At 38.8% G+C, this 13,056-nt stretch overlaps 1 protein-coding gene across 2 annotated transcripts in view; it reads right to left on the reverse strand.

Annotated features, from left to right (window-relative positions):
* Positions 1-13,056, reverse strand: part of TBC1D9 (TBC1 domain family member 9) — a 51,734-nt gene that overhangs the window by 8,626 nt on the left and 30,052 nt on the right. The window contains exons 10-16 of one of the 2 annotated variants that reach the window (XM_069855272.1): positions 10,931-11,145; positions 8,914-9,031; positions 7,654-7,939; positions 6,395-6,524; positions 2,519-2,617; positions 2,330-2,398; positions 479-719 (exon numbers count right to left, since the gene is read on the reverse strand). In XM_069855272.1, coding sequence (XP_069711373.1) covers positions 479-719; positions 2,330-2,398; positions 2,519-2,617; positions 6,395-6,524; positions 7,654-7,939; positions 8,914-9,031; positions 10,931-11,145 — 1,158 coding nt within the window. The remainder of the gene's footprint in view (positions 1-478; positions 720-2,329; positions 2,399-2,518; positions 2,618-6,394; positions 6,525-7,653; positions 7,940-8,913; positions 9,032-10,930; positions 11,146-13,056) is intronic. The other variant, XM_069855273.1, reaches the window with a different exon arrangement.

Below are 13,056 nucleotides of genomic sequence, written 5' to 3' on the forward strand. Positions count from 1 at the left end.
TACATAAATTTTTCAGAAGTATTCTTCCTGAACAATCAAAGGAGAAAATGTTGCCTCTCTCCCCTTTCCAGAGCTGGTAGCACTGACAAAAGTTATAAATTCCCACAAGAAATACTTCCATTAGAAGTAACAACATCATTAAGCACACAAGTTGCAGGTTATTTTCATGTTGAGAGTTAGCTGTCAGGAAAATCCCCAGATCCTACTGGATGTGCAGTTCCTGAGTGTGACAGACCGCTGACTAATGTGGATGCACCTACTGAGACCAGCCTAAGCCCCAGTGGGAACTGCAAAATAAAATAAACTCAACGGTAGCATGAACAGCTCTTAAAACAATGGTGACAGACAAATTGGTGTATGTTCAACTCAGACTCATTATATGACAGCTAATAAAACATCCGTGTTTCTGAAGGACTGTCTCCCCTTTAGAAACAAGCCATTTTGGTCAGATTATTTTGAGTGTACTGTGAATTCTTACTAAGCCCAGAGACGAATTCACGGAAGTTGATGAGCAGGTCTCCATTTTCATCAAGAAGCCTGAATAAGCGCGCAGCTAATACATCTGAATGAGTTCCACACGCCCAAGGAAAGAGGAGAGCAAACATCCCCTTGAACTGCTCAAAGTCAATACGGTACTGCTCCAGATAAGGCAGGCTGGGATCATGCCGGTCGATAGCATTGCTGTTTCCTCCCCAGTAGCAGCTAGTCAGATGTTCTGCCTGAACAGAAGGCAAATGCTGTGAGATCGCTGTTACCTCTGTAAACAACTCATTGCTGTCAATGATCAAAAAATCCAAACAACTCGTACATTCATTCTTAAAATCACAAAAGACTAGCAGATGTATTTCCATCTACTCAGCTCTCACATTTCTGCAAGAGTTCTTTCCTCTAACCAGCACAAAAAGACATTCTTCTACAGTAAAAGAAGATAAAGTAAAACTGTTTTATGCCTCCCAGGCAGATGAAACATGAAATATCTGTCTTGAACAGAGCAGTAAGCAGCTGTGACTTGTGTATATGCACAGGCTTATTGCACTTAGTCACACCTTTCAATCTCACCATACAGTCAAGTCAGAAAGGGGGGTTTAATGAAATCTTTAATGTCAGGGCATATGAAAATAGCTGTTTATTTGAAATACTTTTTGCTGAACTGTATAGTCTCAAAAATACACATATATATAATTATATAAAGTTCTTTCAGTCTTACTGAAGTCAGTGAAAGTTCTGGAGCTGGTTGTGGTCCAATCCAATTCAAAATGATTTAGAAGCTGAGAGAAAGAGATCCTATCACCACACAGTGAACAACTGGGGAGGGACTGCCTGACTGTCTTACCAATTCCACAGAAGACTGAAAGAAGGCACTGTAGGATTTGGACAGTTACAAGACCTGTCATTACACACAGGAAATTGAAAGGAAAGAAATTCTTCATGTTATACCAAAAAATCTCCGTTATAACAAAACAGAGAAAGAAAGTATGTTGTTTTAAGGGATGAAGCTGAAGCTAAAGTATTTTAACTGCTCATCTTTAAATTTGTGGATCTAACAGTATTGCTGTACAATGAACTTACAGGACACATCAACTTTGTGACACTAAATTTCCATGTAACACAGCATACATTAAAACATTAACAATGCCAAAAATCAGCTACTGTGATATGGAAAGTATTAACTGTGTGAGATAAGAGAATTATCTGTAGTCTGTGCCACATTCTAAAACTTGGTTCCAAGACAAACATATGCAAGTTCCTAAAGACTGATCAGAAACCTATCTATATACTCACTTTTTTGTTACTATAGTTTTCACCAGTTTATTATTTTTTTCCATGGACAAATCATAGAATCATAGATTAGATTGGGTTGGAAGGCACCTTAAAGATCAACTAGTTCCACTCCCCCTGCCATGCAGGGACACCTCCCACCAGACCAGGCTGCCCAAGGTCCCATTCAACCTGGCCTTGAACACCTCCAGGGATGGGGCAGCCACAGCTTCCCTGGGCAACCTGGGCCAGTGCCTCACCGCTCTCAAGGCGAAGAAATTCTTCCTCATGTCTAGTCTAAATCTGCCCTCTCCAATTTATACCCATCGCCCCTAGTCCTACCACAAATCATTTAGTAAATTATTTATTTCCTGAGCTTTTAAAAACAGGTTGTGGTTTGTTTTTTTTCCTATATCCAATAACACAGCAGCTGATTCTAATTTGTATTAAGATACCTGATCATAAGTAATTCTTATACTCCACCTGGTCTTTAGAAAAGAAAAAGCCCTATAAAACACATCAACATTTCTATTTCCTGCAGAGACATGATCTTATCTTCACTTAACTTTACCTTGAAAAGAGCATACAGTTCCTCCAGTTCATCGATAGTAAAAGAAGTCTCTGTCACAATAGTTCGTACCTTTTGAAACATAACAGCAACAGTTATGTGTTTGAAATCCACGTCTCATTGAAAAGCCGATTTTGATTTCAGAAACTGACTGATCTTAATCTTTGAGAAGAACATTATTTCAGTACTTACCACATTGCGCTTTGTAGTATCTTCAAGGGTTTGAATAACTTTCAGCCTTTGTTTGAATCTCATCTGTTCAATTAAATCTGCTCGGATACTTCCAAATTTCTTAAAAGAGAAAAAGCAGTACAGGATAGTCAATGCATTAATATTTGGAATATTTATTTTGCCTTTAATATATTTAAGAAATTGATTTAATTATGTGATATACCACAAATGTTATATTTAAAAAAACCTGATATTAAGGCATTTTTCTAACATATGAAAAATTTAAAGACTTTAGGAACACATCACCAAATTTTATTTTTCCTAATGACTTCATTTCATTTAATTTAAAAAAAAATTGTATTAAGTTACAAATCCTCAAATTTCAAACCATAATCTCAGTCGTTAGAACATTCTTCCTTGGCAAATCTCTATGAATAGATTGTTTCATAACTCCTTCAGCAGGGTTTAATTTCAGCTTGCCCTGAAAAATCTCAACTGCTATAGAGAGAAGATATTTGGAGCAACTAGATTTGTCACAGCGCAGACAGTACAGCAGCCCTTACATTCATGAGGATCATGAGAATGCAACTTCCATTAGGAAGAAGACTCTCCAAAATGCACAAGTCTTATTTTCTTAGGGTTTGATTCACAATCCACATACCAGCCTCAGGGAGTTCCAGCATATGCTACAGAAGCATCCTAGGGGAAAATTTACTAGGAATAGTATTTCATGTTGTCATACGTAAGGATTCTTTTTGTGAACTATAAGATGAAAACACTTGCAAATGCATACTTAGACATGCACAGATGACCAGCAGGAACAATAGCCAGAAAGCAGGTACGTTGCACATAAAACTGGAAGGTTGTGGCAAGATACACTTTCCTACAGGAGGGATTTATGTTTCCAGTGCAAGTGCATGACAAGCAGGTCATAATTTGTTCACACATTCTTGGGTGATCAAGTTAACACTAAAGGTGTGTGATGCTACTTGCACCTTTATCATGCACCTTGTGAGTAAAAAGATGTTTCATGTACTTTGAATACTTTGCAACTAAAGAAGTCTTTTGGAAAAATGGAATCTAGATAGAAGTCCATGAATATAAAGCATCACAGAGGTCACAAAACCTTGAAACAGAGACGTCTCTTGTGGCTTTCAGGCCACATCTATCTCAGCAATCAGGGCTTATTCTCTGGTCTGAGTCCAAATGAGACCGTTTGTTCACATCCATACAACTAAAACTCATGTAGCCTTACGGAAGAGGAAGGCTGCATGTGATTACCTTCTGGGAATGGTCCCTTGCCCATGTTAACTTTCAAATCATACAAGGCATTTTTGGAAGTGTGTCTCTTGTTCTAGGTCAAAACCATATCAAACCTTTCAACAGTGTCAGTCGTTCAGTGAAAATGGACAAAATCCAGATACTACCAGAGATGTAGCTTAGGTATTTAAGGCCTCCTTTTTTTCAGAAATTAACTGACACACAAATCAAAGGAGTTAAACGCTAACAGCTCTCGATACCCTAGTCTACAGTTCACTGACAGCTAATGAGGTACAGAAGGACTTTTAAAGCTGATGTGGTTAGGCATTATTTCAGTCACTTCTATTGTAATTATCATAACAACAGGCTCTCAGGCTTCTGAATCAATTGCAAAATTAAACAAAAAGATTGAGAGATTTCTTACTAAATATTTTTAGTAAATGAGAAAATTACTGGCAGGGTAAGATGTATTTCTTATGTATATTCTTTTTTTTCAAGGATGTTTCTCTTTTAAAAGTAGAAAGTCAGTTTGATATCATCGCCGAGAGGGGTGCTAATCACTAAATTACCAAAAAATTCCTCTGTATCACTTCAGTTTTCACTGGAGACTTCCCACATATGTATCTGACATGATTACCTAAGAGCTGGACAAGACCAGAGAGTGCTGGAAAGTAGCTGTTAATAATACAATCCAAATATTGTTCTTTTGCTAGAGCTACGCCTTTACCAAGTTCTCAAACTCATCACAGTCCCACGACAAATATCCAGGACAGTTTGCAAGGGCCAAATTTTACTATCCTTTCGTGTGTGTGTGTGTTTAAGGGAGGACAAAGCATTTTTTCAGCTTTATGTTTTCGTTTTTCTGTAGGCCATAAATGAACCGAAGATTAAGAATTGATGGTTACTCAACAAGTACATTTAATAGCTTAAATGCTGAAAGCAGCAAATATCTTCTCACTTCCTCAGTATTTCACTCTTTGTAGTTGCAACAAAGCTAACATAACTGCTCTCAGCAGCGACTACACATAATTAATTGAGAAGTGTTAACAGTCAGTGAATAACAAATGTGCTGAAGTGTTTTATCTTGAGTGTATGATTGAATTGTTGGGTGTTTTTTCGAATAATCAAATCAACCAACAACAATGACTTCCCTGAAACTAATTCTTTGCAACCAGCTCCTGCCTTCCTCGCAGTTCTTCATTCCCCACACTATTTGTTTTGCCCAAATATACTGAAGTGCAGCTGGCTTTTTATCTAGAATGAGCTAAAGGGTTCTGTGTTGCATGAGTCCCCAAAAGACAGAGTGGCTCTGCACTAAGTCAGGCTATTCAACTAAAAGCAGTTAAGCTAATGGAAGCTGTCTTCACAATAAGGAAATCAGAAAAATACAAGGGAAACAGAATTTCACATAAACATCCTTCTCCTTATTACAACATTGCGTGAAGGAGAAGAACTATATATCTAACTTAATTCAGTTTGCCCTTCAGCATAGAATACACTAAGGACTACTTGCTTCCTCAATAAATAGAGATCATATTATTAAAGCAGGGATGTTTTGTGAAACAGCTGCTAAGCACGAACCTGCATCTTGAGCTAAAAACACTAATTTACTCTGCATATCAATGGAAGGAAAAAAGGAAATTAAGAAAAACAACTCTTTAATTTTTATTAAAAATTATCATAGAATCATAGAATAGTTTGGGTCAGATGGGACCTCAAAGATCATCCAGTTCCCAACTGCCCCACCAACACCCTCCACTAGGCCAGGTTGCTCAAAGCCTCATCCAACCTGGCCTTGAACACCTCCAGGGGTGAGCCAGCCACAGCTTCCCAGGGCAACCTGTGCCAGTGCCTCCCCGCCCTCACGAGAAAAAATTTCTTCCTATTATCTAATCTAAATCTCCTCTCAGCTCAAAATCATTACCCCTTGTCCTATCACCACATTTCCTGACAAAGAGCCTCTCCCCATCCTCCCTGTAGGCAAAAAGATGTCAGTGGCGGAAGAGGTATCATGTCAGAGATGAAAAGGTAAGTCAGCGTTCATCAGGGATATTTCAACTGATGGCTTACTTCTAAAATTTAAGGACAATGAAACTGGCTTGCAAATTTTAGGGTTTTTTTGCAGGCTTTGTCCTGTGCTTTACAGAAATCAGTTATTACCAGCTCCTTTCACTGGCAATTTTTTTAGCTTTGGTGGTAATACAGAAGCTGGTGGCCAACGGTCATAACTAGCACCTGCTGAAAAAAAATAGGTAAAATAAATACAGGTCCACTGAAAAGAGAAAGTTCTTCTGAAATCATATAGGTTTCATTAACATTTCAGTTTGGACAAGCACAAAATCTCAAATGAGAATTAACCTTTTCTGAATTACAAGTTCAGCCTTTGTAAATCACTTTTTGCTTATGGGCTGCTTCTCCTTTGATGCTGTAGCCCCAATTAAAAAGAAAAAGAAGGACTAACTCCTCTCCCCTGCTCCACTTCATGCTTCTGATATGAGTCTGTATTTCTTTTACGTTCATTCAGTTCCAAGCAAAGCCAAAGTATCAAATCGACTATCAAAAATCCGAGTATCAAAGTCCCATACAAAGCAAAACTAGTGTGGGTTGGCAAGCTCCTGTGAAGAAACCCTTTCCTACCTCATAGGAAGACCTGATTAATCTGAAGATATCCACCTCAGGATAAGGCTCTACGTCATCACTGAGCAGTGAGTGAAGATGAGGAATGGGTGGAAGGGTGCTGTCCTTATTAGTTACGCTGTCCAAATACCTGGTGGGGGAAAAAAAAACCACAACAAAGTCAGAAACCCAAGATTCATTTGTACCCCCTCCCTGCTGAGGGTTAACAGAATACGGGTTACATATAGATTATTTAATGTAAAATTGATCAAGCCATTCTCTAGTAATGTGCTACATGATTTTTGACATCACTAATTTGCCAAATCCAAACACTGCTTTTTCTCAGAGAGCGCTAAAGTAACCCTGGTAATTCCTTACCAAGAAATAGCTCAAAGTCTCAAAGGAGTGGCTTACTGAACAGGTTTGCTTCTGGCTGTTTGAATGTTCCCAGGGAAGTACGACACCACGGGAACAAGGGTCAGTGTGCTTCAGTCTACATAAGACCCTGTCCTACTACTGCTTGACTTGCTGCAAGAGGCTTTACAGGCTTGTTCCTTCCACCAGTGCAGCTGCTGTAGGGCAGGGTCTTCTACCCTGCAGCTGCAGAGCACTTAAATCCTCAGCAATCACTGAGGCTTCCTTGAGACAAAATACAACCACAGTTGTCTTTAATCCCAAGGAAACATGGACTTCAGTAAGTCTACACTAATGATACTTAGTAGGAAAAGTTTCCAAAATTTCAGCGGCATCTTATAAACTAAACACTGCTATCAAACAGAAGGAAATTAGAGGCTGCATTCAGCTGTATTAGATGGTATTAAACGACTCCATCTAGCCTATGTATCAGCCTCCTGTTTCACTGAAATCTATTTATTCAAGAGCCTACCTAATTCTTTATAGAGTTCCATTTAAGCCTTTCCCAAAACAATTTCCCTTGAGATTAAACCTTTTTCCTTTGCAGCATTTAAAAGGTAGCAGGCAAAAGATGAAGTAGCAGAAAAACATGTAATCAACTAAAATAATCAACCAAAATAAGGTTCTATAACCAAGTTTGGGAAGCTTTTTTGAATGTCTTGAACGAAGAATTTATATCTTCTTGGCCAGTTAACATTATTTTAAGATAATATAAAGAATACCTTGCATATGTGAAAAGGGGCTATAACCATGTAAAAGATTTACTGTATTGTACAGGTTTACATTTCAACATAAAACACCACAAATCAGAAAACTAAACAAAAAGAAAAGTAAAATCAAGATACTTTATTTTCTTTAATAAATACCTTCCCAAGACTGTCATGGCTTCTCCATCATCTTTACAGTTAAGCAGCTTGTCTACATTAGCATCGAGGACAGCAAGCGCTAATTGAAATATCACCTTTATTCCTTCACAGAAGAAACAATCCACAACCACCACTGCACTCTCAAATGGCATTACACTGAGGAAGAGAGTGAGGAACCAGGACAGGGAAATCGTGGATATTACACCCAAGTCCTGCATGCAGTCGTAAAGCTGTGGAACATAGTCACGAGCCAACTCTTCAAAGACACCTTGATCTACCAACGCTCCTGTTGAAAATAAATAAGGTTGGATGTCCATTAATTTGGGAGCAACCCTCCCTATCACCATTTTGTGGAGAAAAACATATATGCATACAGTTACTCTATATTAATACATACTCTAAGGATATTCTAACAAGAAGCTTACACGCATTTTCTCACTTTCAGATAAATAATAGTTTCTATTCTACTACTGAGCTGTACGTGCAAATTGCATTGTATTAAGGTTTTTTTTTTATTCTACACTTCATAAGAGCTAACAATAGGTCAATTTGCTCAAGCCCCTAAAGAAGTTATATGATGGTTTAATATTTACCATTGCTAAATAGAATAATACTTCTCAGCACCACCTACTGGAGGAGGCCAGAGTGAATGTGAGGGTCTGGATTGATTTCAAGAGAACCCTGTGTCACGCATATCTATGCCATAACATCAGCATCTTAAGCAGGCCAGGAAGAATAATTTTGAAGGCTGAATCATTTTGAAGGCTAAATGAGTATCTCAAGCACTTTTGAGCTACAGTAAAGACAGTTTCCATGATAAACTCAAGAGTCATTCACTTCCCCATACACAAAGAAACTGTCATCTGACATCAACAGCTTTCAGATACTTGTGCCCTTTCAAATCAGAGGTAAAACAGGCACAAAGACTTCTACTGCAAATCGCCAAAGCTCTGGTTTCCACTTTACCTTAACTGGATGACTGGATCACCTAAAATTCAATCTTTAGCTTCCCATCTCTTTTCTTATTTAGCTTTGTTTAGCCCACTTTAGAATGCCACCTAATCTTAAGCAGGTGAAAAACTATTAACTAGCACAGTACCTGTTTAGGAAATTGCTTCTACACTCCTGAGCAAACTGCTTTGCTACTAGCATGCACAGTTGTATCTACGCAACACACACATCCTGGTTTCAATACAAATAATAACAATTAACTTAGTTAACTTTTGTACAGTAATTTTAGAAAATTTCTCGATAACATACCAACAACTCTTGTGTTGTAGTAGTCAGGCAGCATACGTTCACACAGAGCCACCAGCAGCCAGAAAGCTTCCTCCTCTTTTGCATAAAGGAGGAGTACTGAAGTGACAATATTCATGGCCTAAAAGAAAGAAAAATATAAATTGTTGGACCCATTTATTCAATACCTAGCACAGTAACTGGGGAGATGAGTGTTTACTATGGTTAGGATATTAGCTACATTTCTTCCTGCAGACCTCTAACTGTTCAAGCATATTCCTGTAAAAAAAGCAAGCTGTGTTTTCCCAGTGCTCAAAGGAAGACTTAAGAAAGACTCAAACAAACCATAAATTGTTAGTTGAGGTTTTGTTTTGTTTTTTAAGAGGAAAAAAAATAATTAGGATTTCTTTTCATAATCAAGGGCCTATTCAGGTTCACAAACATCCAGTTACACTGCTGATGATCTGCCAATAGGCGCCCTTGGAGAATCTGGGTCTGATGGAGACAAAATGCCTCCTACAGCACTAATGATGGCCACTGCTGTACCACTCCTTGCAGAGGCAGACTGCACTCTCCATGCTTTCTGCTCCTATGAAAAGGTCAAGAGACAGTGTCTGCGAGCTGAGGCAAATGCCTGTAAATAGGGGCAGTCATAAACAAGCAGAGCATAGTGCAACCAAAGTCTCTTGCTGTTGCTCACTTGTGTTTGATTGTGTACCTGACAGTTTTATGGCTTGTTTGACTCCATTTCAAACACCACAGCATTGTACAATGACCTCTTGCTTACAGCCTTTGACTAGACCTCCATTAGTCTGAAGACAAGTATTTCAGTACCATTTTCCTCTCAGTTTGCCTTCTAAGGTATTAGTCACTCATTTCTGACCCTGTAACATTTTCAGCCTCCAGCTTGATCATTGCCTGTTCGAAACAGCAACTAGGGTTTCAACTACAATGCAGAACAACATTACAACTTTGTCAAAGTCTATCCTATTCCTTTATATCTTGTCTACTATGTATTAAATATACATAGTGCCTGAACTCTCACCGTAATAGGGAAGCAGCATTCTGGACACAATGGACCGACTCCCAGAGCTATGAACAATTACTGTGACAGCTTTAGGAATTAAAATCACAGAGTGTTTCTACAGTTTCTCTGTTAAAAATATTTTACAAAAAAATCTTGTAGTTATTACTTAGTATTATATTTGTTATTAGATATTTGTTATTTATGATGGTATCTGTTAGAATTGCTTGCATTTTCCCTTATTCGAGTATCTTAACAGTCAGACATTAATAAGGCTTCCTAATACTTGTGAATTCAAGCCTCCTTTTTGCAAAAATAGGTAAGAAGGCAAAAAAAAGAGGGCCCTGCAGATAAGTCAAACTTACACAGCAAGAAGATTGATTATTCAAGACCAGAAAATGAAGTGACCTGAATCACAGGCATAAGAAATCCAAAAACATGCACTGGTCAGCATTAAATCTATCGATAAATGGCTGTAATGCACACTGATAAAATATCTTTAGGTTTTGTGGGTTTTTTTAGTTTTGTTCTGAATGACTGAATGACATCATTGAAAAACAGTAAAGGAGGTTCTGGAGGGTTATTACAAGTAACATGGAGTAACCAGGTAAAGAGTTAAGGCTGAACAATTAAAGGTGCTGGTTTTTTTCTGCTTAAAAGAAAAGAACCTTCTTTCAGGGTCCATCTGTCATTTTCCATAGATGCTCTAGAGGACAGTCCTGTTGTTATCCTCTGTCCAGTTTCTAGATTTATGGGCAGAAAATTCACTTGAAGAAAACTATGCACATCTCTCAGCATGCACTGCTAATACTTTTGATAGAGCAAGTCCTTGTTTCAAAAACCTCTGATCCTAGCATTACTGTAATTCTGCAGCACTGAGGCTTTATCTTACAGCACTATACAGGTATCTGTGTACTTTACACAGCCAAATATTCATGTACATGACTGAAGAAATAGGAGTACAAGGAAAGAACTGGAATTCCAGAAATTAAAGGAGTGCCGAGGCATTTTAATTACCTGGCAATATCCTATGTTTGGATTTCTGAAAGCATAGGCTGTCAAGACTCTCCTTAGAGCAGCAATACCCATCTCATTCTGGAAGGCAGGGTGTTCTGGAAGGGAGCGATGCAGATCCCTCTCTATCTCTTCTGTTGCAAGGTTATACTTGCCCATCGATTTCTCCACTAGGTCTTCATAATAGCCAGGATGAGTGGCCATTTCATTAATTGCTCCTGGGAGTGGAAGAACAGTATTAAAATGGAAAGAAAAAAGTAAGGATTAACAGATACAGTATCACAATGTGATGAACTGCTACCCTTTCATCTTGAGTATAGCCAACAAGCATTTTGAAAGCAAATATGAAATATTACTTTTGTAAATGTGATTAAAAAAGGGATGTGCTTAGGTGATTGAGATATCGCCCTTCTTGTCTTCTCCTCCAGAGGCATTTTATGAGGTTGAAATTAAAATGAGGTTGACAAAAAGGAAGAAGATAAAGCCCCCGTCTGTTTCAGCCAGAACAACACAGAAGGCATGAAGAACACGCCAGCTGTGCAGTCATATTGTACCATGAGCTCCCTTTGCAGCTGGCTATGGGTTTGATTATTCTAAATAACTCAAAACATGCCTCTGAGAAAGCTACTTGTCCTGAGAAGCAGTAGATTAATGCTCGGTTGCAGAAGCCAAAAGCAAAAGACAGGAACTCCTGAACTCTCTTCCTGCTTCTGAAAATGACTCCAGCATCTCAGGCAGGGAGCTCAGCTCTGCTCACAGAGATTTTACTGCTGACTTAAAAACTTCTCTGAAAATGAAAATCTCAGCAGTAAACAAAAGCAAGTTTCAGTAGCACAAAGTAATGCACATGGAAAATATTAATTATAAATACACCACAAAAACTGGTCCACATTGGCTATTAATCAGACACAAGACCGATTTGTACATTCCTGTATATGTTTTCTGAAAACATTTCTTTAATACCCATCAGCAAAGAGAAGATGTACAAGGCTAAGCATTACTAGAGAAATAATAAAAAACAAATCAGAAAGCAAGCATCATTAGGCCATCACATTAAGTCCCTGGTGTGCTCATGGCCTAAACATTTTGGGTAGCTATGGTAACTGTCATGGGGAGGGGCAGAGCTAAAGAAGGTATATAACTAATAATAAAGTGAATTAAATTCTTTAACTTGGAAAAAAAGCCTAAGGGGAAACAGATCTAGAGAATCCTTGATAGCACAGCATCAAAGAATCAGAATGGTTTAGGTTGGAAGGGACCAGAAAGATCATCCTGTTCCAATCCCCCCACCACAAGCAGGGACACCTCCCGCGAGATCAGGTTGCTTAAAAGGTCTCATCCAACTTGGCCTTGAATACCTCCAGGGGTGGGGCAGCCACAGCTTCCCTAGGCAACCTGTGCCAGTGCCTCACCACCCTCGTCTTGAAGAATTTCTTCCCAATGTCTAATTCTAAACCTTCCTTCATCCTCATCCTATCACTCCATGCCCTTGTAAAAAGTCCCTCCCCAGCTTTCTTGTAGGTCCCCTTCAGGTACTGGAAGCTGCTCTGAGGTCTCTCTGGAGCCTTCTCTTCTCCAGGCTGAACAACCCCAATTCTCTCAGCCTGTCCTTGTATGGGAGGTGCTCCAGCCCTCTGATCATCTTTGTGGCCTCCTCTGGATCTGTTCCAACAGCTCCATATCCTTCCAGAATTGGACACAGTATTCCAGGTGGGATCTCATGGGAGTGGAGCAGAGAGGGAGAATCACCTCCCTCGACCTGCTGGCCACGCTTCTTTCAACGCAGCCCAAGATACGAAGACAGATAGAAATATTTTCTTAATATTTTTTCAGATACCGGGGGTGCGTAATAAAATGCCAAAGTAACTTTATTTTAATTATAAAAACAGAAAGAGAAACTCCATGCAAGACACACAAATTTGGAATATATTGCAACAACTTTCTGTGAAAGCCAAAAGCTTATCTGAATTCAGAAATGATTAAAAAAATGGGAAGTAGGCCCATTGTCAGTTGTTGAACATCTAGAAGCCCCATGACTGCTGACTTCTGGTAACAGGGTGTGTGTTCTGCTTTTTTATATTTTTCTCCAATTATTTGAACCTGTTTGAGAAACAGTATTTACTAGCTTA

Source organism: Phaenicophaeus curvirostris, chromosome 4, assembly GCF_032191515.1.
Source record: "Phaenicophaeus curvirostris isolate KB17595 chromosome 4, BPBGC_Pcur_1.0, whole genome shotgun sequence".
NCBI classification, from domain to species: domain Eukaryota; kingdom Metazoa; phylum Chordata; class Aves; order Cuculiformes; family Cuculidae; genus Phaenicophaeus; species Phaenicophaeus curvirostris.